We start from the raw sequence: 26,934 nt of genomic DNA on the forward strand, positions 1-26,934 counted from the left end.
TTAGAGTACTGTCGGTGAGCGAATAAATACTCCAATGCGACGCAACAGGAACCCTGAAATATTATTATGCATTGTAGTTGTGGTATTCTTCCGGTGTTTTCGCGACTGTCCGCGTACGTCAGACCAGATGTCGTTGTTATTGATAAGGAGGAAAGAAGAAAGTCATATTCATCGTCACGTCGATATCGATGTCAATCACAAAGTCCTATCGCAGGAGTTCATGGGTTGGGCAGGAAATCGGAACCAGCTGCAGGATGGCATGAGGGAGGAGTCGATTAGCTGGTGGTAACTGGTAAGGATGTTGTCGTGCGAGTGAAAATTATTCACACGCAACTTTTATGACTGAATATATATCCATCGCACAGGTAATTCGGATTTCTTTTCCTACTTGCATGGGACCGTATCTATTAGTAACAAGGAATAACATGACTAGTAAGTTTTATGCTGAGACTAATATTCAGTGTAAGCGTCTGAGTGCAATTTTGTTTTCAAAAAAAGAGTTTTCACTTTTACACCTCAGTGAAACGTTTACTTTAATCTGACTGCGTACAAAATGTAACATGACGCTCAAGAGTGGCTGTATGTAATAGTTACTTATATTGCATATGAAGCTTCCGTGTTCAAAGTACCTACGTGCGTAATTACGTAGACTGTATACAGTCCTTATGCACAATTCGCATCTGACCTAGCACATGTTATAACTATATTGTTGTGTAAAATTTATCTGTAATATCAACGCTTACACTAGCAATGAAAAACAATTACACAGCCACTGAACCAAAAACAACTTCACAATGAGAATGTAATCTGAAAAGACAATCACTGTTCCCTAAGTGAATAAACAATGTTCAACTCAAACCCTAATAATTACATTGGCTTACCTGGATGACAACGGATAAGTAAGCTATTCCTTGCAACTGCATGCCATCGCTGCATGCTGAAATAAAATTACCCAGATTACTCTTGCCATGTGCAATGAACAGTCTGACCTCCCGAATTACAATGTGATGCCGTATTATATCGTTTCAAAACTTTTAGACAGCAAGTGGGGTTTGGAGGGTTCATGCCGAATACTTCGACAGTTAATTTCACTTCAGATTTGTATTTGTTAGCGGAAGTTAAAAGATAAAAATATATCTACGTCGTAGGACATTGTTATTAACAAAAAGTTGATATTTGCAAATAAACAGCAAATTTAACAGATAATTCTATAACCAAAACTTTCATCAAGATTAATTCTTTAAACAAGATTTACATTCAGTAAATGAAACGGGGTAAAGAGTGGTGTATTCCTTTCCTGATTTCATGCATATGCGAGATAATTAAACAACAATGTTGTGGTAGTCAAAAAATAGATTTATCAAAACATACGAAGCAAAACTAAAAATGTTCTATAAGCACGACATCATACTTTCCGCAAAGCTACCGCACGCGGCTGGATATTACTTTCTTTGATAAGTTCCAAATCACACCATTCCGAAATCAGGCTTCCACAACAGTACTCACGTCTTCTTTCAACCACGCTCGACAACCAAGTCCCCCCCCCCCCCCCCCTCTGCCGCGCGAACTGACTACTTCACAACAACATAAACTTTGGAATCCCCTTCGTACATGCACTCGGGTAAAGTCTTATCTGTGACCAATATCGCACACAACAACCTTTTAAAAATCCTCCCAAATCTCATTACAAAATACAATAACAAGAACATATTTGTCACTAAAAAACAGGTACCAGAAGTAAATAATGGAGCTTAGCAATGTGCACATCATTGGAGTATTACATCTAAATCTACATACATACTCCGCAATCCACCATACGGTGCGTGGCGGAGGGTGCCTCGTGCCACAACTAGCATCTTCTCTGCCTGTTCCACTCCCAAACAGAACGAGGGAAAAATGACTGCCTATATACCTCTGTACGAACCCTAATCTCTCTTATCTTATCTTTGTGGTCATTCCGCGAAATATAAATTGGCGGCGGTAAAATTGTACTGCAGTCAGCCTCAAATGCTGGTTCTCTAAATTTCCTCAGTAGACATTCACGAAAAGAACGCCTCCTTTCCTCAAGAGACTCCCACCCGATTTCCTGAAGCATTTCCGTAACACTCGCGTGATGATCAAACCTACCAGTAACAAAACTAGCAGCCCGCCTCTGAATTGCTTCTATGTCCTCCCTCAATCCGACCTGATAGGGATCCCAAACACTCGAGCAGTACTCAAGAATAGGTCGTATTAGTGTTTTATAAGCGGTCTCCTTTACAGATGAACCACATCTTCCCAAAATTCTACCAATGAACCGAAGACGACTGTCCGCCTTCTCCACAACTGCCATTACATGCTTGTCCCACTTCATATCGCTCTGCAATGTTACGCCCAAATATTCAATCGACGTTACTGTGTCAAGCGCTACACTACTAATGGAGTATTCAAACATTACAGGATTCATTTTCCTATTCATCCGCATTAATTTACATTTATCTATATTTAGAGTTAGCTGCCATTCTTTACACCAATCACAAATCCTGAGCAAGTCATCTTGTATCCTCCTATAGTCACTCAACGACGACATCTTCCCGTACACCACAGCATCATCAGCAAACAGCCGCACATTGCTATCCACCGTATCCAAAAGATCATTAATGTAGATAGAAAACAACAGCGGACCGACCACACTTTCCTGGGGCACTCCAGATGATACCCTCACCTCCGATGAACACTCACCATCGAGGACAATGTACTGGGTTCTATTACTTAAGAAGTCTTCGAGCCACTCACATATTTGGGAACCAATCCCATATGCTCGTACCTTAGTTAGGAGTCTGCAGTGGGGCACCGAGTCAAACGCTTTTCGGAAGTCAAGGAATATGTCATCCGTCTGATACCCTTCATCCATGATTCGCAAGATATCATGTGAAAAAAGGGCGAGTTGCGTTTCGCAGGAGCGATGCTTTCTAAAGCCGTGCTGATGCATGGACAGCAACTTCTCTGTCTCAAGGAAATTCATAATATTCGAACTGAGAATATGTTCGAGAATCCTGCAACAAACAGTTGTTAAGGATATTGGTCTGTAATTTTGAGGATCCGTCCTTCTACCCTTCTTATATACAGGCGTCACCTGCTCTTTTACTCCAGTCCCTCGGGACTTTACGTTGGGCAAGAGATTCGCGATAAATGCAAGCTAAGTAAGGAGTCAATGCAGTAGAGTACTCTCTGTAAGGATCCCATCAGGACCTGGCGATTTATTTATTTTCAACCCGTTTAGCTGCTTCACAACCCCAGGGATGTCTATCACTATGTCCTCCGTACGGGAATCTGTACGAGACTCAAACGGCGGTATGTTTGTACGATCCTCCTGTGTGAAAGATTTCTTAAATGCTAAATTTAAAATTTCAACTTTATTTTTGCTGTCTTCCGTTGCCAGGCCAGACTGTTCAGTGAGTGACTGGATGGAAGCCTTTTCGACCCGCTTACCGATTTTACGTAAGACCAGAATTTCCTTGGGTTTTCAGCAAGACCTTTTGCTAAGGTATGACAGTGGTAGTGGTTGTATGCTTCGCACATCGCTCTTTTTACAGCAGCACGAATCTCTACTAACTTTTGCCTGTCCTCATTCTCCCGATCTTTCTTGTACCGCGAGTGCAACTGTCTTTGCTTCCTGAGCATTCTCCGAATTGCGCTGTTAAATCACGGTGGGTCTTTTCCGTCCGTAACCCACTTTTTCGGTACATTAGAACAGTGTTCATCATTTTTAACATGACACCTAGCTGTGGGTGGAAGATGTCCTGAAATTAAATAAAGCAATGCAGTGGAGCACACACATACAAATTATACGGAAAACATGGATACAGCACATTACTCTGCTGCAGCTAGTCGCCCCAAGAAATACGTTATGAAGGGCTTCCTAATCCGAGTGGACATGATGTAAGATGCCACAAGGGAGGGTAATGACGGGACAGGGTCGCGTCATGGAAAGCTGCTCTCATGGTGAGGCGATGGCGGTGGATCGGGAAAGACCGGGTGACTCAACTGAGGACTGACAAAAAATAATAAAAGTAACAATGGTATGGTGCCGGCTGTATAGACTCGTCATTCCAATTTTTCCGTTGAGCAGGTCTCCCACACCTAGCTTCGGACATCGACTCAAGAAGCTGTGACCTGTAAAAGCCGCCCCCGACGCTTCAATAGCCTAAGACAGCGGCGAGCGTCCCCTACGGCTGGTAAAACGTGGCCCTCTTTACCGCCAACGTTTCCGAAGCAGCTTTCTCGCTGTTATTTCCAACATAACTATTTATTCACTGCCAATTTCACGACCTTTTCTTCACTGTGCATTTCCTCCGTTATTAGCAGCCGCGATTCAGCTTCATCAAAGCTGTCTAGTGGAAGATGAGTCACTGCTGCACAACACATGCGGCGAAATAATCGTACTTCTTTTCTCTCTCTGTATTCCTCCGTTAATCCCAGTTCTCATATTTTCTTCCGCAGACATTGGTAGAAGTGAAAACAGCAAAGGGATTTTTCGGGGAACACTGTTCTCATAGCTTAAACTGAAGCCATTTCAAAGTCTAGCCCTACAATTTTCGATAACTACCCAGGCATTCTTTTTCAGTCTAATAAGAATCTGTGATCATTCGTGTTGCCCTTCTTTGTATTCGTTCAGTATCCTTCCTTAGTCCTCTTTTGTGCGTGTCCCATGCATATGAGGAATTATCCTGCCAAACTGTAGGGGTTTGCATGTAATTCGTATTGTTTCTTAAATTTATCATACAGTGCTACCCTGGAGAATGGATAAAAAGGAGTCTGGAGTCTGACAGGAACAGAAGCAAAGGGAGCAAAAATAAACAAGTTGAACTGAGTGTACAAATTTTGAAAGTCTACAGCAGGAATAGTTCTCCGATAAACGCAAAACTGATCCATTACCAGAGAGTAAAGAGGCTACAACGAAGGATTCTTTGGCGGATATTGCGACCTCGAAGAACAGTAGACGGTGAATATATAAGACTAGGGAACAAGGAACCATGTAACCAGACAGAATCTCTGACATCATCAGAAAAAGATGGAGCATGTTCTTCTTACATGTACTTAGACTAGGCCAGAGGAAGTCGATACATCAGATATTACAATTTCTTATGAACAAGAGAAGCAATTTTAGCTGGATCCATGACGTACAAAAACATCTAGGAGAAGTGGGAATACAAGAAACATAGCTTTGCAACAGAGTGACTTTCAGATCAAAAATTGAGGCTTAAAAACAAAGTTTCGAGGACAGATCTAGAGCGACAGGAATACCATCAGATACAGAAGAGCGAAGAAACTTGCATAGTATGAGAATGAAGCAATATTGGACAAAGATAAAGACCAGAAGAAACGAATGTGAACCGAATTAACGTGATCTGCAGTGGCCAAAACGTAAAAAAGAAGCTATTGCAAGTTTTTCTCGTTTGTTGGTGCTATGTTTTCGATAGATATTCTGAACGAATTTCTAATTATTGTGATTAAAGACATGCCTAAATAATTCCAACACAAGAACACTTGGCTCCAACAGCATAACAATATGTCAAAGTGTAGATAGTCGATTGAAATCAAAAGCTTTTTTTTTCATTTGATGTGACTGTCTTCTGACGCGCTTCGGTAAGCGTGAAAAATATCAGGATGCACTGAAGTTCAGTTCCACATTAAACTTAAACATGTCTCACTAACTGTCTGAGTAGGTCTGATCGCGAATCGGAAAATACGCATACTAGTTGGGGTCGGTGACCGCTGTACTTGACGATAGGAGTACAGCTCAGCTGAAAAGCATGCGTGTCGCCGAGTGGCTCCTTCACTGGACTACTTTGCAGCCGGCCCCTGGCTAGATGACTGGTAATGCCGCGTGGGTCAGCCAGGCCACTCGCTTATACAGTCGCCGCAAAGGGCGCCGGGCGAACACAGCGCGTGTGGCAACGCTCTCACACCGGAGCCTTTGTATGACGTCAGGGGCCGGGCTGACACGGCGTTTCCTCGCCGCTCGGACACAAAACTGGGCGAGAAAGCCGCCTATTCGTCATCCTGGACAATCTCGGACGCCCATAGGGCGTGTATTCACTTTCCGTGAGGGTTTTTTTCTGCTGCGTGAAACACTTTCAGTATCACGAATGAAATACTTCCTGCATACGCAATCGGCGGTCTCTAAGCCAGGGAATGGTCGGCACAAAGCTTCCATGCTGCACTATGAATAGGCAACATGCATATTGCGTTACTTTTTTACTTGGCCTTACGAGATTACACCGTCCGGATAGCCGAGAGCGTTGTCAGAACGGTAGTTCAGCGTGTTCGGTTCCATGGCTGGCTGCCCCCTGAAATAAAAAAACTGAGTGAAGTATTCAACGATGAACTTGAAGGGGTGTCATATGATGTCCGCCCAGCCCAAATGAAAAAAAAAGAAAAAACTTCCGCTTTCGGGACACAAGGAGGCGCAACTGCCCCGGATCGATCCCACCCGGTGGATTAACGGGGAGCCAGTTCGCCTGGATGTGATTTTTAGGCGGTCTCCACCGCAAGAAGGTAAATACCGGGCTGGTACCCACGCCCTGCCTCAGATCCAGGGTACGCTAACATTTCGAAAACATGCTCACACTTAAACATGAGGTTTACTCGACACACAGATGGGGCACAGACATATGGGGCAGATTAATTCCATTCCCGAGGCAGTGGTGGCGCCAGGAAAAGCTTCCGGCCACCACCTAGCACTAACAGAGGTCCACGCGACGAAACAAAGCTGACTGCATAGACAAACGGGACAAAGAAGAAGATGAACCATGATCAGATTAGTCTCTTCAGGTTCAAAAATGTTCAAATATGTGTGAAATCTTATGGGACTTAACTGCCAAGGTCGTCAGTCCCTAAGCTTACACACTACTTAACCTAAATTATCCTAAGGACAAATACACACACCCACGCCCGAGGGAGGACTCAAACCTCCGCCGGGACCAGCCGCACAGTCCACGACTGCAGCGCCTGAGACCGCTCGGCTAATCCCGCGCGGCTGCCTTCAGGTCCTCTCTTACAGCGGAAAGCTAACTGTACGTACGAGGGTTGGAACTTAAATAGTAGCAACTATTTATTCAAAACCGATACAAAAGAGTTACATGTTTGAACCTGTTACTGTCCTTCAAAGTAGTCACTAGCGCTGTGTAGAACCCGTTGCCAGTGATGTGGAAGGCGTAGTATACCGTTAGCAGAGCCCGTTCTGTTGATGGTGCGAATGGAGCTGTCTAAAGTTATGGTGTAGGACTGTAATGGTGTTATCCTAACGCATTACGTTCCTCCACGGAAGACCGTCAATGTAAAGTATTACTTTTCCTTTTTGGAGCATCACCTACGACCTACTTTGCGAATGAAGCGGGGACACTTTCTCCGCAACCCACCCACCATTTTGCACGACAATGCGCGGGCGCATACAGCGCAAGCTGTGGCTCCTCTGTTCGGTCGATGGGATTGGGAAGTACTGTACCATCCACCATACTCTCCAGACTTAAGTCCTTGTGACTTTGATTTGATTCCGAAGATGAAGGAACCACTTCGTCGCATTCACTTCAGAACTGTTCCAGAGATTCGACAGGCAGTAGACCGTTCCATTCGCACCATCAACACAACAGGCTCTGCTAACGGTATACTACGCCTTCCACATCGCTGTAAACGGGTTCTACACAACGTTTGTGACTACTTCGAAGGACAGTAACAGGTGAAAGCATGTAACTCTTTTGTATCGCTTGTGAATAAACAGTTGCCACTATTTAAGTTCCAACCCTCGTATTACTGTCACAAAATAGTCTCAATTACAGTTATACATATATGAGATATTATCACCAGGTTCATTATAATCATCGACACAAATAACAATAACAGTGAATAATAATCATAAATAATAATTATGATAATAATAATATACATTATTAATATTATCATAAACTGAAAGGAATAATGTCAGGGAAGAAGACTGAAATTGCAGTGCTAGTAACCGTTAAGAATGAGCAGGTCGTTTCTATAGAGGGCTCAGTAGACACAGGGGAGGGAAAGTCAAGAAGGGTTGATTACAGTGACCTGCAGACAAGTATGTGGAAGAGAGAGCAGTTTAGATAGCTAGAGGAGCATTAAAAGTCTTTTGAAGGTGGAAATGAGTGTAATTTCTCTGATATTTTCAGGTTAGTTCTTTCCAGAGTCGGGTTTTTAATACAGAAAACTATTTTGAGAATATGTTATTTAGTGGCATAGAGCGGATTTGTGTTGACTTGCTCATACTGTGTTCAAGGGGCGTTCTGTAAATACTGAGCTTGAAGGAGGACAACTTCTCAGCCCAAATCGCATTTGTGAAGCCTTCATTTACGATAGTCAGGTCGGAAAACAGAGTTACAATCATCTGATCTCGTTAATGGTTAATACAATAGACCAATTAGAGCTATAAATGTACTGCGTATGTTACTTAACTGAATAGTTCCCAATGCGTCTTACAACTATCTGGCTAAATCAAATGTGAAGTATGTTTATATTTTTAATTGGGCACTAGTATTAGCTTTTCCGGGATCAGATGATGCTCGTCTGTTTACTGAAACCTGTAATCGCAAATAAAGGTTTTACAAATGTGATCTTGGCTGAGCATTTGCCTTCCTTCAAGTCGTACAGAGAAAACTTTCCTTTATTGAAAGTGAGTATTCCTGAAGTGCGGTCCAGAAAGAAGTTTTAAGACTTGAAAATAGTTAAGAAGAGTGCAATGATTGCGCAGACTATAGATCAGACGTATCGATGACAGTTATCTGTGTTAGTGATGTGTCGTATACACAGTGTTCACCACATAATGTTGTGGGTGCCTGTATAATACTTACATATGTTATTTATTTGTGTGCAGTTGGATCTGAGGTGCTGTCTTGGAGAAAGAGCGAATGAAATTATTCGGTGAATCATGCAACTGATGCGTCATCATACCGTTCTGTCGCGTCGGCTGGTAAATGTAGGATGGGCAAGACTCTCGATATCAGCGTTGGGAAGAAAGGAAGATTAGCGAGTAACGACACATCAACGACGAGATCATTAGAGATGGAGAACAAGGTCGGATTGGGGAAGGATGAAGAAGCAAATCGTCGGTGTCCTCTATAAAGAATCATTTGCGGGAAATAACAGGAACTCTAAACCTGAATGGCTGGACGGGGATCTGAACCACCGAAACGTGTCCAATGTGCTAACCAATCCGCTGTCCCTCTCGGTAATTTGAGTGGCATCTGAACGTGTAACCCCAGGGTAATGCAGGCATTGAGCTTTTCACATGCCACTGTGTCAATGCCACACTGTGAGTGCTTCGATTCCGAAAGAAATCACGGTGGTCAGAGACAGCTTCTGTTAACAACGTGATGGTGACTGCAGTCACCGCTGGCAGGATCTGCAATTATCTTGTCAAGAGAACCGCCCCAACGTTCACCTACTGCGGTTTGAAGAAACTAGGGAAAACAAAATTACGATGACCGAGCGAGCATCTGGTTGCCGCTTCTCTAGAGTAATAATCTGGTGTCCCAACCATCGCTCAATTTCATTCGGCTGACATTTCGTACTGTTATGTCCACCTGAAGGTAGAAGGGATAAAATACAGGAATAAGATATGTATCCTTCACACTACATTTGTTTCTGTATGAAATTTAGTCCGACTTTACCTCTATAAAAGAAACTTACGTATTATCAAAGCTATGCATTCAAGAACTGTTGGCCAACTTAAATTCGTAAGCTAACCTGTGACTGAACGGAAGGTAATTTGAAATGAACTGTAACTGATCTGAATACAACTTATCTTTATATTAACATGCGCAGCTGAAGTAAAACAGTTTTTTGGCCCTAATCAAAAGTTCCACTTACCTTGCGTCTTCACAACATTGTTGCAGATTGGGCTCTGAGCACTATGGGATTTAACTTCTGAGGTCATCCGTCCCCTAGAACTTAGAACTACTTAAACCTAACTAACCTAAGGACATCACACACATCCATGCCAGAGGCAGGATTCGAACCTGCGACCGTAGCGGTCGCGCGGTTCCAGACTGTAGCGCCTAGAACCGCTCGGCCACTCCGGCCGGCCATTGTTCCAGATTCCTCGAAAGCCCAAAAGCGGACAGCAATCATGCAGCGGCTAAGCTAGACTTCTATTTCTAAATAAATATTCAAGCTCTTGCGTTCCACTTGGTGCAATGTGGTAACGCGTAATGATAAACAGTGGGATGGGAAGAGTAACTTATCCTAAAAATGAAATTCCAAGACATCGATTTTAGAATGAAGAAGACTTCTTCTTTCTTCTTCTTTCGTTTACGCCATAGTCCCCCAGCGACCGCAGGGTCGGCGTGGTTACAACGGATTTGGCAGTGTTAGTGTTAGGGATGGCTGGATGCTCTTCCCGCCGCCACTCCGTACCCCCCCAGGACGGAATCAGTGTACCCCAACTGCCTGCGTCTAGTGTAAATCGTGAAACAGTGCGGGCGTGTTTCAAATGTCTGCGACGTGTGTAACTAAGGTGGAACGTGGGGACCAGCCCGGTATTCACCTAGCGGGATGTGGAAAACCACCTAAAAACCACATCCAGGCTGGCTGGCACACCAGCCCTCGTCGTTAATCCGCCGGGCGGATTCGATCCAGGGTCGGCGCGCCTACCGGAGTCCAGGAAGCAGCACGTTAGCGCGCTTGGCTACCCTGGCTGGTTTAGAATGAAGTAGAAAATGTCTTCAAAAAGACAGAGTAAAGCTTCTCGTGACCTTCACTCATAACACTGCTCGGAACAATAACATGCTTTAAAAATTGAACAATGATTTAAAAAAGTACAATGTTAACAGAGAATTTATAAAAAAATCAAACAACTTCGTCAGTTGATATCTTAATCCATGATTCAGTGAAGTGGGGTGGTCTTTCTCTCAGCTCTGAGCAACTGAACAAAGTTAACTAGCTGCCAATAATAATTTAAACTAACTAGGTGCGCAACGCTGCAGTCTTACCTCAAACTTCTTCTCTTAAAAAAATAATATTATTCAAAATTTATATTCCTTTAGCCTATCAATATGTAAGATGGTCAAGTAATTTTTGATTTTTGCATGTTATCGATGTGCACGTCAGATAGAGAGCAAGTTACGCTACTGCTAAACAATCTTTGGTCTTCTCATGGCACAGTGCCTCTGCACAGTCTCATACATTCTTAGTTTCTTAGTTGGTGTGTGGTAGGTGATGGATGTATTCAGTTGTCTGTGTTGATTTGTGATTATATCTGTTAAATGAAGGAAGATTGTAAAGGATACCAAAGATGAGTTTCGGCGTTAGTCTCGCTTACCTCTCAATGTAACAAATTTAGGAGCTGCGCATCATGGTATACGTGCGGTTAAAGAGATGTTTGATGGGTCTCAAGTATTACCTACAAGATACTCTGCTAATGATTTTTGGAGCACATCACACTTTCCAGGTGATCGTGTCTCTAAGCTTCTAGTTGGTGACGGCTTAGTCGTATACGTAGCCAGTGGAGAAATGAAGCGAGGAATCTTAGATTCTATGGTTAAGAATAGTGGAAAATTATTCTTCAGTAAATCCACGTAGTGTGCTAAAAAGGTTCTCTGCGAGTTGTTGTCTTAGTAAGTTGCAAGACGCCTCACCCACCTAAACCAGAATGTATTTTCTTCTCATGTTACTGGTTACCTTACTTTGGACGCAATAGTGTTGTGTATTAACTGTAAATGTTACGAGTTGGGAATCTGCGTTGAGCACACTGTCGAGTTTGTGTTGTTGATGTGGATAACACGAAGAACCAGTTGCGAGAACGTAGCCTATTCCTCTCGAATAGCATCGACGTCCGACTGCAGTTAACGATCCTACCCCACAGATGGATCACCATCCACAGTGCCACATGCCTTCACGCGGAGAGGTGAACCCGCGTCTGCAGCCGCGGTCGCTAACGCACGTCTATGCGATGGCGCTCGGCTCTGAGGTATGCTGGTTCGAATCCTGGTGGTGGATGAAATTTTCATTGCCATATTTGGCCGGCATGGAGAGGAGAGGTGGTTGCGTAAAGTTTATGACCACCAACCTTTGGTCCAAGCTCCTGGATTAAACTCTAAACTTATCCAAAATGTCTCATAAATTGAGGGCATGTGAAGCTGTTGATGGTGGTTCGCATATCGAATGGGGGCATAAAGCTCGGTGGTCCCTTACATCTATAGACATATTCCGCAATCCACCAAACGGTGTGATTCTGTACTGCTGTCAGTCATTTCTTTTCGTGTTTCACTCGCAAATGCAGCGATGGAAAAATGACACTCTATATGCCTCCATACGGGCCCTAATTTTTCGCATTTTACCATCGTGGTCCTAAAGCTAAATGTACATTGGTGACTGAACAGTCGTTCTGAGATCATCTTCAACAACCAGTTCTCTATACTTTCTCTATAGCGTCCCTAAAAAAAAAAAAAAAAAAAAAAAAAAATTGTCTTCCCCCAGGGATCCCCACTCGAGTTCCCAAAGCATCTTGCATGTTGTTCGAATAGCAGACCACCTCTGAATTACTTCGATGTCTTCCTTCAATCTGACCTGGTGCAGATCCCAATTACTCGAGCAATACTCAAGAATGTGTCGCACTAGTGTCCTATATTATGTGGCCTTCTTTATAACCCAGCCATCAAAGCCATATGACATAATTATTTTTATCCCATAGATGTAATGTTATGTTAACTGGGGACCTAGAAACGACGGAGAAGCTCTGTCCCCGCCGCAGCCGCAGTGGTCTGCAACCCCACGACGACTACCGCTGTCCACTTCACCCTTCCGCCGCCCCACACCGAACCCAAGGTTATTGTGCGGTTCGGCTCCCAGTGGACCCCCCCAGGGAACGTCTCACACCAGACGAGTGTAACCCCTTATGTTTGCGTGGTAGAGTAATGGTGGTATACGCGCACGTGGAGAACTTGTTTGCGCAGCAATCGCCGACATAGTGTAACTGAGGCGGAATAAGGGGAACCAGCCCGCATTTGCCGAGGCAGATGGAAACCCGCCTAAAAACCATCACAGACTGGCCGGTTCACCGGACCTCGGCACAATCCGCCGGGCGGATTCGTGCCGGGGACCAGGCGCTCCTTCCCGCTCGGAAAGCCGTGCGTTAGACCGCACGGCCAACCGGGCGGGCATCCCATAGATACTGCAAAGGAGTTGGAATTTACCCTGGACACTGTCGTAGAGTCTGCCTATCAGCGACTGTACCTAAACGCTTGACCTCTCGGTGCTGGCAAAATGTTAGTAATGATACCCACCTTCGTAGCTGGGATCGCTAACGCACGCTTTTGTGACGGCTCTCGACTCGGAGGTACCTGGTTTAGAGCCTCATAGTGGGAAAAATTGCCACCACCAGTATTTGGCACGCAATGAGAGCATTCAACACTCCCCTTGCGTTAGCAAGACTGATCACAGAACCTATTCGTGACAGACTGAATTCTGTGAGGTTGCTGGTGGAGACACAACAAACGGTATGCTTATTGTGAAAGCTGTAAGAATTTTATGGAGAAGTTTCGAAAAGCTTTATCAAATGGCGCCGCACGCTAAGTAGCTCATACTGCATCAGTGTGCATAATTAAACTCGCCCTCTGCAAGCAGTCTTTACGATCACATCAAAATCCTTTCGAAATGTCCATCACAGTATGGAGGCGGCGCTAACGAACAATGAAATTTGCCATCACATCCTGTAGTGTCTCAACGGAAATGGCTTCAGATACCACACAGATCGTTGATTCAAGCTCGTCCAGATTGATGGGATCGTTATGGAGGAGTGTCGTTTAATGTGCCCCACGGAAAGTAGTCATAAGGAGTCGTAAAGGGGTATATGGAGCTCAGTCCATCTCTGTGGCGGTAAATCTGCAATAACCCAACGCAATGACTATTCCTGAAATAGCCATCAAGAAAGCGAAACACCTGTCCAGTGAGATGGGCCCTGGTCCCATCTTCCATGATCCACTCGGTGCTTGGTCGTTCCTCCAACGCTTGCTGTGTGGCGATAAACTGATCGTATTTCGCATGAAAAAAGGGCCAATAATGCTTGTGCAGCTAACTGCAGTCCGAATAGTAACTTTTGGAGAACACAGTGCTTTTGCTTCATGCAAATGGGGATTTTTGGGAAACCCAAAATCGCCAGTTTCCTTTACTCACAGTGCAAGTTCTGTCTCAGTATTTTCTGTGCACTGTAACCCTTCAAACCAGTCTCTACTACAATTTATCTGACGGATTTCCTTGGATTTCTCTGAACAATTCCAGAAACCGTGCCGACATTTTCAGGTGTAGCTACAGTTTGACCAGGGGCCAACGTTACCCGTATATCATCGGCCACGCTGCCTGTCCTTTGGAAAAGCTTGCGAACAGTTTTCGTATCGGGTCCTTTTAGATCATTAAACCGTATTTGAAAACTGCGCACTGCTGCCATAGAACAGTGTTCTAGCCTGTGGTGTTCCAGTACCAGGAAAACACATTGTTCAATGAAATACACGATTTGATCTCCTCTTTCGGTACGCTAACCTCCTTTCAGGTATCAACAGTGGAACTGATCGCTCTGAACTGGGCGCACTATTTATAGGCACCAGGCAGCACTTATTGCTAGTACAGCGCCATCTGGTAGCAACTTTTCGAACTATTTCGAAACTTCTGCATAACTTCTCTATAAAACTCTTAAAGCTTTCGCAATAAACATGGGGTTTGTTGCACTCGTCTATCGCTCTTAGTTTTCGAGCTGTTTATTTTTGAAATCATGGACTATTTCGCTGCACACCTTGTACATCACTAGGCAATGCCCTATAGCAATCCAACCACTATCACTAAACTGGACCACGAACATTGCTCTCAATCACACTGCAGAAGGCGATCTCCGTGTCATTTTCAGGCAGTTGTCCCGCCAGTGGAGGGTAAGCCAGACGGTGTGGAATATTCTCCATGACAATTGTCACTTTCCTGATCACTTACAAAAAGCTCAGGGGCTAAGCCTAGAGACAGACTTTCCATGTCGGAAGCAAGTTTGTCACTGGTTTCTTCACCAGACAACCTCAATTCTGGGATTTGTGCCAGCCATCCTATTCACAGATGAGACCACCTTTACGCGGAGTGGTTTCTTCAACTTTCATAACTGTCATCTTTGGGATAGTATGCAGGACCCCCATGGTATGGTGACAGCGAATCATCAGCATCGGTGCAGCCGGAATGTGTGGGCTGGGACAATTGGTGACTGTATTTTGGGACAAGTCTTCCTTCCATGTCACCTAACAGACCGGAACTATCAGTGTTTCTTGCAGGTGACTTTGCTTCCCCTGCTGGAAGAAATTGCATTAATAATTCGAAGGGTTACGTGGGTGCTACATGATGGTGCTCCACCCAACTTTGCCGTTAACGTCCGGACGTATCTCAATCGTTTCTTCCCTGATTGATGAATCGGACGAGAGGGTCCAATTGCATGGCCTGCTCATTCACCAGACCTCAACTAATGCGATTTCTGGTTATGGGGCCCTCTGTAAAGTATCGTTTATGCAGAGCCCATTCCAGATGTGGAGAGACTGGAGCAACGTATTCATGCGGTCTGACACTGCTCGATGCTGCCTGGTCGATATGAACGTGTGAGGCAGATCATGCTACGGCGCGTACATGCATGCATTGAAGCACGTGGAAACCATTTTCAACACATACTGTAACTATGGCTGCGTGGTACAACACGTATTAGACCGCAGTCTCTGTAACAATGCGCCGCCCGGGGCAGCCGCCAGGTCTCAGGTGCCTTGCCACGGTTCGCACGGCTCCCCCCCTGTCAGAGATTCGAGTTCCCTCTCGGGCATGGGTGTGTGTATTGTCCTTAGCGTAAGTAAGTTTAAGTCAGATTAAGTAGTTTGGTCCCACCGTAACTTACCATCACCACCATTTGTAACAATGCATGATTGAATAAAATGGTCTCTAGTATGAAAACCATGCATTTCCGGACATCAGTTCATTAGACCTTTTTTGTTCCGTATCAGTATCCGGTGGAAAAAATAATCATGTGTAATATGTAATGGGCCATTGTTGTCTGTTTACTTTAAGAACTAATTCGGGAATGATATGTTCCCCTTAATAAACCAGCTGAGCAAGTCACAATCGATTTAATACAAGACCGTCCTTGGAGGCTGCGTGAATAAACGGGTATACATGCTGATCGACCGAAGTCACTTCACGGGAAGAAGTACGCAAAGCCACCAATATTATTAACAAGCCACACAACTGGAATTTGACCGAGAACGAACTCAAATTTTTCTCATTTATTTATTCTGTTATACATTTGTGTAAAACTTCTACAGACATGGATGGCGAAATTAAAAGAAACCAAATAGATAAAATGAAAGTGCCTCATTAACTTCAACTATCGGTTTCTCAGGAACAGTCGCATGACTACAAATAATCTGAGACACTTGTTCACTCATTTTGACTCCTCTTGCACTGAGTGAAGTTTCTGGCAAATCGGGTAACGGTACTTGCCATGTTCTCGTTAGCGACACCTGTGCGAAGCTGGAGCGAGTCGTTAATTTACTTATTTTGTGTTCTCTTGTTTGATGTTCCCTTTTTTGTGCTGCGTGTACTTTGGACAACTGTTAAGAGTGGCGACAGATAATGCGCCGACTTTTCCACACAGAAAGCCGCCCCCCATCTAGATTTTTCGATTTGGTAGGCGAAAGTGCGCACACGCGACACCAATTACCGGGCAAAAGCAAAGCGGTGAGCGGTGCTGGCGATAGGGATCTGAAAGTCCACCGGCCTACCTCACCTACCTGCCCGTACAGTATACGTGCGATGGCCATTCTCTAGCCAGCGCTAGCCGCATAAACAACGGGCGTAAATCAGCCGCGGAGCAGATAAGCGGCGACTGTCCTCGGCGAGTGGCTGGCTGCGCACGACACCTCCACCCCCACCACAGCTGCCGACGCGCGGTTTTTCACTGTTTACGGCCGCCTTTCTACCTCACAAGTTGTCCAGCCTGGCACCTGACATTAGTGGTGATATCAGCCCGCAGATTATGATTGATTCTGTTTCGCATTTGTGGCTTATGCTTTATGAATAAAACCGTCTAGATCGCTGAATGAAATGTTTTAACTTATTACGACGTTTCGGCATCTGCCATCATCAGACATCTGCAATTAAGATGAAATGACCATAAAGAGTGACGGAGGTTAGTCGTATACAATATCAATCTCCAGAAAATTAAAAAGTTAAAAAATATTTTAATTGGTTCACTCAACAAAAACCCCGTGTAACTAGATTCAAGATTCAGAGTCAGTAGTAAAATCAATGTCCAATCTGTGTGCCAGTTAACAACTACACTATTGGCCATTGAAATTGCTGCACCACGAAGATGACGTGCTACAGACGCTAAATTTAACCGACAGGAAAAAGATGCTGTGATATGCAAATGATTAGCTTATCAGAGCATTCAAACAAGGTTGGCGCCGGTGGCGACACCTACAACGTGCTGACATGAGCAAAGTTTCCAACCGATTTCTCATACACAACAGCATTGGACCGGCGTTGCCTGGTGAAACGTTGTTGTGATGCCTCGTGTAGGGAGGAGAAATGCGTACCATCACGTTTCCGACTTTGATAAAGGTCGGATTGTAGCCTATCGCGATTGCGGTTTATCGTATCGCGACATTGCTGCTCGCGTTGGTCGAGATCCAATGACTGTTAGCAGAATACGGAATAGGTGGGTTCAGGAGGGTAATACGGAACGCCGAGCTGGATCCCAACGGCCTCGTATCACTAGCAGACGAGATGACAGGCATTTTATCCGCATGGCTGTGACGGATCGTGCAGCCACGTCTCGATCCCTGAGTCAACAGATAGGGTCGTTTGCAACACAACAACCATCTGCACGAACAGTTCGACGACGTTTGCAGCAGCATGGACTATCGGCTCGGAGACCATGGCTGCGGTTACCCTTGACGCTCCATCACAGACAGGAGCGCCTGCGATGGTGTACTCAACGACGAACCTGTGTGCACGAATGGCAAAATGTCATTTTTTCGGATGAATCCAGGTTCTGTTTACAGTATCATGATGGTCGCATCCGTGTTTGGCGACATCGCGGTGAACGCACATTGGAAGCGTGTATTCGTCATCGCCATAGTGGCGTATCACCCGGCGTGATGGTATAGGGTGCCATTGGTTACACGTCTCGGTCACCTCTTGTTCGCACTGACGGCACTTTGATCAGTGGAGTTACATTTCAGATTTGTTACGACCCGTGGCTCTACCCTTCATTCGATCCCTGCGAAACCCTACATTTCAGCATGATAATGCACGACCGCATGTTGGAGGTCCTGTACGGGCCTTTCTGGATACAGAAAATGTTCGACTGCTGCCCTGGTCAGCACATTCTCCAGATCTCTGATCAATTGAAAACGTCTGGTCAATGGTGGCCGAGCAACTGTCTCATCACAATATGCCAGTCACTACTCTTGATGAACTGTGGTATCGTGTTGAAGCTGCATGGGCAGCTGTACCTGCACACGCCATCCAAGCTCTATTTGACTCCATGCCCAGGCGTATCAAGGCCGTTATTAGGGCCAGAGGTGGTTGTTCTGGGTACTGATTTCTCAGGATCTATGAACCCAAATTGCGTGAAAATGTAATCACATGTCAGCTCTAGTATAATATATTTGTCCAATGAATAGCCATTTGCCATCTGCATTTCATCTTCGTGTAGCAATTTTAATGGCCAGTAGTGTAGTTTAAAAATTATACAGATACACAAATTCCGCCGACAGACAGTGATTGTAGGGTGGACGTTGCCTTCATATTTTACTTTTATTTCATTATTACTCTATTTTTCGCTTCCACTTTTATTTTAAAAATACTTCCTTTAAATTTCGAGTACACACAGTCAAATTATAAAACACTATTAAAATGAGAATAATTGCATAGTAATGACTTTTAACTTTTCAGATGGGGAAATCTTCATTTTGTATTGCTTAGGTTCTTTTCATTCCGGTCTGTACTAAACACAGAACCTCTCTCTCTTTCGTGTTAGTTTGCAGCAGTACGCTATTCACCTCTTCTGCCTGCCTTCCTCTTCATTTCCGCGTTTGTAGTACGTTTTACATCACACATAATCTGCCACAGGTACGACATCCTTGTTCGTCCCTGCCGATTATTTCCATATAGGTCCTTCTGGTATTGTTCCAATGATGTTGGTGTGTCTTTAAGTTTCTCCTATGAATTTCTCTCTTCTTGTTTGGATGTGCCTCCACAAAGATCTGTTTCCTGTACTCTTCTCAGTACCTCTTCATTTGTAACTCTGTCTTTCCAGATGATCTTCATTATCCTTCTGTAGCACCAGAGCTTCTAGCCTCTTCCCTCTTGTCTTCCTGTTGCTCAAGTGTCACACTACAAACAAATGCCTTTATGATCCGTTCCCTTATTTCCAAACTGATGTTCTTGCTAGTGAATAAGTTCATTCTCAAGTTAAATGCAACTTTGGCCTGCTTTATTATGCCCACAATTTCTTTCCGGCTTCTACCGTCCCTTGTGATCCTGCTTCCCAAATACGTAAATTTCTCTATCACTTCTAACTCCTCTCTTCCAAACCTCATTCTTAAAAGTTCATACTCTTCTTCATTACTCCATACCATCACTTAAGTCTTTCTATTGTTGATTTTCACACCATCCTGACTACTGAAAATCCTTTCCATTTCGCTGAGGACCTTCTGTACATCTTGTTTCTTCGCCGTGACCACAGTAGTATCATTTGCATGATGCAACATGTCTATTTCTGTCTATTAATTTTGGTCTGCACCATAGTAGTTTCACGAACTACGTCTATAGCTTCCTGGATGTAAGTATTGAATATGAGAAGAGAGAAAGCACATCTCCGTATCACGCCTTTTCTAATATTCGATTCTTGTTGCTGATGAAAATTCCTAAACACAGCCACCTCTTTATCTTAGAAGCTGAGTATCACCCGCATGTCTTTGTATTTTAGATCTGCTTTCTTCAGCACTCTGAACGTCTCTTGTCAAATAACATTATCAAATCCCTTTTCCGGATCTACAAAGACGATATAAGTTGGTTTATTTTTCTGTATTTGATTTTCGATAAGAATCCTCAGTGACAGAATCACCTCTCTTGTTCCTAATCCCCCCTGAATCCAAAATGATCTTCTCAGCATATCTTCCACCTTCTCTTCAGTTCTCTGTCCAAAGGTGCTGCAAATATCGAAGGCATACCACAAGTTTTACTAGTTCAGTATCTCATTTTCCTGTAATGAGATGTTCTTGTTGACCAGACTTGTACAACGTCTATATGTTGCTATATTTGCTAACAGAGAACTTCAATGCTCTGTTTCAGTTGTCTTCGACGGGATTCGCCAAGCACCTCGATTACATCATGGGCTACTAAGGCGCAAGCGGACAAGGGAACCTCGCTGGCACAGCCTGTGTCGGCACCCCGGTACCTGGCATCTCCGACGCGTCGGCACAGGCGGCACCGTATCTAGGAGTTCATCACCATCGGCATAAACCCACTTTACACTAAAGCCTCACTTTCCATACAAAGCGCACAGTCTAGCAGAGGGAAAATGTTTCGCAGTTCCCTTGTATCTGGCGGATCTGCGAGCTGTAAATAGAATTAGTAGATACGACTGAAATCATCATCTACTGTGCAGAGGAGCTAGATTCAACTCATTGTATTAATTTCGGAATTCAGTCTGTCAGTACGACAGACACCATTGCCATATGTCGACCACCACATCTTCTTCTCCTGTATTAATCCAACACAAACTTTTATTATCTTGTATTTCTCCTTAAAATTTGAGTTTACTTCTGGTTGGGTATCTAATAGACCCAGTGCTGTGTTTGTTTGCTATGTTGGGGCTGGAAAGCAGGGGGGGAATTACTTCTGGGCGAATCTGTTTGTATTAAGCAGACTTGGTGGTGTGAATACTTCTTCTCGGTATATATGGGTAATATATGTCCCATGACACCTAACGCTCTAAAGAGCTCTAGCCCCGAAGATATTGTAGTACGGGAGTACCTCTGTTCTATATACACCCTTTTATTTGCGGTAATGGCTGTGCTACTCATTCGCCCAAGAAAATGTTATGAAAAAATTTAATAACTGAATTATGTGGTGCAACTTCGGAGTTGGTGAAGTTGCGAAAAACCTATCTCATGGTATGTTAGTTTCCTGCACTCAATTTATTCTTGTCCGCACTGTGTCTTTCTGTTGATAAACAAGTATTACTTCCCTCCAAAAATAAACAGTGTATTGAGAGACAATTCTAAGAGCATTAACAGTAAGAAGGACTGCTGAAAGTCGACCAGCGTAAAGTACATTCACTACGTTTCATGCTTCCTCTTCACAATATTCACTGCTGCTGTATATCATAAATTATTCATGGACTGAAAATTAAGTTGCGCTCTGATGACGTAATTACTATTATAGGTAAAAATAATCTGATTGTTGTGAACTTTGATTGTGTATGTATCGTAAGTTATTTGTTTGTATAATTAAAATGTTAAGTTTGATATATTGTAAGATAGTTCTTAAGCGTGTCTGTTAACATATAGTTAAGTCTGGCATTATTCTAACTGATGCCAGAGGTATATTAACGATGCTTACAGGTAAGAACTGAACTATTGTAGTTAAAAATTGTAAATAAAGAACAGACGACAAAAAATACTATTGTCTGAACCCGAGAAAGAATGTGTCTAACTTTCTGTCACTTGTAAGAATGATGAAAGTGAATATCATAATCGACAAAGAAATCAATAAACTGATTTTATCCTCGAGAAGACGATGTAGAAGTATTAAGAACATTTTTTTTTACCTCACACCGAAACAAAGACTTACTTCAACGTACGTTAGGCAATCAGTTTTTTTCAATTATTATTAAACTGTACAGCAAGGGTTCCCAAACTATTCTTCCGAGGGAACACTTTGATGATCCTGGTGTTCAGATGAAACACTTTATTTATTTCAAAGGACAATAAAAAATTTTAAAAATGAAAAAAATTGTTTTATTCAATATTAGTTCAGTTTTTAGTCCGTTACGACAATAACACGCAAATCACATTAAAATTTTTAAAAAATACTTTGTACAGTGAAAATATCGGAAAAATTCGTCATGTTTTTAATAGTTTTTCGCGGAGCACTTATTCACTTGCCACGAAACACCGAGGAACTCAGTTTGGGAAACATTATTGCACAGTGGCACAGACCTGTTCTCACACCTTAAGACTAAGCGCTCTAGTTTTCAAGACAAGGATGTGAGTGAGACCCATATTGAATCCCTACGGCGGGTTAACGACGGCTGGTAAGGTACACTTGCTATCCTGAGCGTAATTTTTAGGCGGTTTTCTACACTCATTTACGCAAATGCTGGGCTGGTAGAATCTCCACCTCAGAGAACACGTTACGCAGACAGTGAAAGTACAACATACACAACAAAGTTTACACGATTCATCGACAGATGATGCACACGCTTCGCTCTCTTAGGTTAATTAAGGACTGTGACGACAGGAAGTACATTTGACCATAAATTAAAAATAAATTTGCAAATCACGAAAAAGTCAAACCCTGTACAATTGAGGAAGGGAGATGAAATTGTACAACGACAAATTTTCTATTTGCAATTGTCAGCTCATAGTAATTGTTAACGATGTTAGTCTCTCATAGCAATTATTCAAAAAGCGTTTCTGTTTCTTCCGCGCATGCATGAACTCTGTGTCACGAGCTCTCCAAGACCCCAAATATTGAGAGAAACTTTCACAAGTTTTCCACAAGTATCAATGAGTAGGCACCAGTTCTATTAGGTTGGTGCGTTTCTGTTTTGCAATTTGCTTTTCAGTTTACTATGGGTTTACGTATCGTTTTCATTTTTATCTGTATTTCACTGTAGCTGTTTGAGTTTAAATATGTCATTTTGTCATTTGGAGATAGTGAGTGGAACTGTGGATGCTAGAAAATGGGGTGACAAGTGGAGAAATTGGACCATATCCGACGTTTTCTTCTGTTTGAACTCAATAGAGGGGTGACAGCAGCAAGGCAGCGTGAAACATTTGCGCCGTACATGAGGATAATGCATTGGACAGAGTACGGCAAGAAAATTGTTTTCTCGTTTTCAGCAGGATCTTTTTGACATTAGTGACTCTCCACGTTCAGGAATACTTTCGCGGTTTGATGATACACAATAATCCACGTCAGTGTACTCGAGAAGTCGCAAACGTGAACTGTGATATTCCACCCTCGTAACGACGTATGCAAGCAGTGGGGGAGGTTCAAAAATCGGTTTTATGGGTACTGCATGCTCAAAGCCAAAGTCAAAAATCATTGGATGACATCTATGTATGCTCGTCGCTCGAAGAAACATCCATACCCAAAGATGGGAAAGTTGCACAGGTCACACCAATATTAAAGAAAGGTAGTAGGAGTAATCCACTAAATTACAGGCCCATATCGTTAACGTCGATATGCAGCAGGATTTTAGAACATATATTGTGTTCGAAGATTATGAATTACCTCGAAGAAAACGGTCTATTGACACACAGTCAACATTGGTTTAGAAAACATCGTTCCTGTGAAACACAACTAGCTCTTTATTTACATGAAGTGTTGAGTGCTATTGACAAGGGATTTCAGATCGATTCCGCATTTCTGGATTTCCTGAAGGCTTTTGACGTTGTTCCACACAAGCGGCTCGTATTGAAATTGCGTGCTTATGGAGTATCGTGTCAGTTATGTGACTGGATTTGTGATTTCCTGTCAGAGAGGCCACAGTTCGTAGTAATTGATGGAAAGTCATCGAGTGAAACAGAAGCGATTTCTGGCGTTCCCCAAGGTAGTGATAATGGCCCTTTGCTGTTCATTATCTATAGAAATGATTTGGGAGACAATCTGAGCAGCCGTTTGCAGAGGACGCTATCATTTATCGACTAATAAAGTCATCAGAAGATCAAAACAAACTGAAAAACGATTTAGAAAAAATATTTGAATGGTGCGAAAAGTGGCAGTTGACCCTAAATAACGAAAAGTGTGAGGTCATCCCCATGAGTGCTAAAAGAAACTCGTTAAACTTCGGTTTCACGATAAATCAGTCTAATCTAAATATTCCCCCCCCCCCCCCCCCCTTGAACCATGGACCTTGCTGTTGGTGAGGAGGCTTGCGTGCCTCGGCGATACAGATAGCCGTACCGTATGTGCAACCACAACGGAGGGGTATCTGTTGAGAGGCCAGGCAAACGTGTGGTTCCTGAAGAGGGGCAGCAGCCTTTTCAGTAGTTGCAGGGGCAACAGTCTGGATGACTGACTGACATGGCCTTGTAACACTAACCAAAACGGCCTTGTTGTGCTGGTACTGCGAACGGCTGAAAGCAAGGGGAAACTACAGCCGTAATTTTTCCCGTGGGCATGCAGCTTCACTGCAGTAACATGGAGAGCTGCATGAAACCAGTCTCTGGACTGAAGACCACAACAACAACCTAGGTATTAAAATTACGAACAACTTAAATTGGAAGGAATAGATAGAAAATTTTGTGGGGAAAGCTAGCCAAAGACTGCGTTTTATTGGCGGGACACTTTGGAAATGTAACAGACCTACAAAGGAGACTGCCTACACTACGTTTGTCCGTCCTCTTTTAGAATACTGCTGCGCGTTGTGGGATCCTTGCCAGATAAGGCTGACGGAGTGCATCGAAAAAGTTCAAAGAAAGGCAGCACGTTTTGTATGATCTCGAAATATGGGAGAGTGTCACAGAAATGATACAGGATCTGAGCATTAAAAGAAAGGGGTCTTTCGTCTTCACACGAAATTCCAATCACCAACTTTCTCCTCCGAATGCGAAATAATTTTGTTGACACCGACATACATAGGGAGGAACGATCACCACGATGAAATACCGGAAATCAGAGCTCGTACGGAAAGATATAGGTGTTCACTCTTTCCGCGGGCTATACGAGATTGAAATAATAGAGAATTGTGAAGGTGGTTCGATGAACCCTCTGCCAGGCACTTAAATGTGATTTGAAGAGTATCCATGTAGATGTAGAATTAGCTGGTGACCAACACCGAACATTGCTATCCTGTATCGTCACTGGTGACGAGAAATGGTTCCTAACATACGGAAAAGAAAGGACTGGTTGAGCCCAAACAAGCAGCAACTCCCCGTACAATGACCTGTGCGCATCCACAAATGACAGTATTATGCATCTGGTGGAACAGCTACGGCGTAGTGTGCAACGAATTGCTTCCTCGAGGTGTAATCATCACTGCTGAATTTATTGTCAACAACTGAGGCGTCTTGCAGACGCAGTCCAAGAACAACGACCAGGAACGCTGCGTGAAGTTATGCTACTCCACGGTAACACCCTCTCGTATTATGCTAAACTGACAAAAAACTCTATACAGGAGCTGGGTTTGGAAGTGATTCCGCACCCACTTTATTCACCCGATCTTGCGTCTTCAGATTTTCACATTTTCCGCTCTCTATCCATCAACTTTTAAGGAACTTTCTTTCTGGATGAAAATGCGTTCTGAACATGGCTCGACTAGTTCTTCGCCTCAAAACCATGTGATTTCTACAGTCGCAGAATCGATCCGTCGTTGGCAGACTGTTGTAATAATCAAGGAGAATGTATTATTGATTACTGAAGTCTCTATTACGGCTATCTGTTGTGTTCGTTACACTTATAGAAAAACGCTACGAACGTATGCACCAAGCCAACATAAAATAACACTTGCATAAAAATTCGGTAACGCAGAACGATTGTTATGGAGAAGGACCTAAACTGACATGACTATTTCATATCAGAAAGGAGATGTCGAAATGAAATTTCCATATGTAATTACCCTACATCACATCGTAACGGATACAAGGTATATTTCTTTCTCATCGTGCTTTGTGTTGACATCTGCCCGATTTATACTTCTTTAATGTTAACTTTCTCATCAGCTTCTGGCTCCTGAACCCCACACCCTGAAAACTATGCCTCCTCTTTTCTCCAGTAATAGTCATTTCGATTAATTAGTGAAAAACTTGTTAAATGTGTATTTCTGTTCTACAAAAAATTTACTTCTCCATTTCAGCTACAGATCCAAGACACTTGGTTTATTCTCAAAATCCTGTTATGACATGGTGCTAAGTGTAACAAAATGATGATGATCTACCTAAATTTAATAGTAGAATTCATCATGTATGCAATTGGGGGCCTGAGCTCGTTTCCTTACAAATGTTGCTATTTGAATATGTTGGTCAAAACTGACGTAATTCCAAATGTAACATACAAAAAAAATATTAATTTACTGTTCAACTCCTCCACTGTATTATTTTCTGACTCGAGCATCCACAACAGTTCGTCATCTATGAAAATACATACAGAAACTTCCGAAGTTATTATATTGCAGCACTGAATTTACTTACAGACATGGCAGAAATACTGACCCATTACGTGATTTCAGGCACCCATACGTACATTAGCCTACGAGAAAACGATAACTGAGTAAACGAAAACAAGTCACACAAAAATGAATACAAAACAGCAGAACAACTGTCGACCATGTGTCAAACTTGAATATGATTTCAGATGGGTGAGTATACTGTTGCAAATAAAATACCAGCAAAATTGTAACAAATGAACCAGAAACAATATTAACTTTGTGATGGGCTTTGTTGATATAGTGCGTAATACCGAGACAGTTAATGATTGTCACAGAATTTATCAGTACCAGTTTTTGCAACATTAAGTGCAATGTCATATCACTTATCGAGCACTATTTTTATATAGTGTTATACTAACGATAAGGATTTGGAATCAATAGTACTGGTGGAATTATGTTAATAATCTAGAGAATAGACAGTTAATGACTGTCACTGAATTTATCAGTTCCAGTTTTTGCAACATTAAGTTCAA

General features: G+C 43.1%; 1 protein-coding gene across 1 annotated transcript in view; it reads left to right on the forward strand.

Moving 5' to 3' along the window:
- The window catches only part of LOC124545288 (leucine-rich repeat extensin-like protein 3), a 128,858-nt gene extending 107,129 nt beyond the window's left edge, over positions 1-21,729 (forward strand). Inside the window, exon 3 of the mRNA XM_047124174.1 lies at positions 20,377-21,729. Coding sequence (XP_046980130.1) covers positions 20,377-20,427 — 51 coding nt within the window. The 3' untranslated portion in view covers positions 20,428-21,729. The remainder of the gene's footprint in view (positions 1-20,376) is intronic.
- The last annotated feature ends 5,205 nt before the right edge of the window (positions 21,730-26,934 follow it).

This window comes from Schistocerca americana, chromosome 8, assembly GCF_021461395.2.
Source record: "Schistocerca americana isolate TAMUIC-IGC-003095 chromosome 8, iqSchAmer2.1, whole genome shotgun sequence".
Classification (NCBI taxonomy): domain Eukaryota; kingdom Metazoa; phylum Arthropoda; class Insecta; order Orthoptera; family Acrididae; genus Schistocerca; species Schistocerca americana.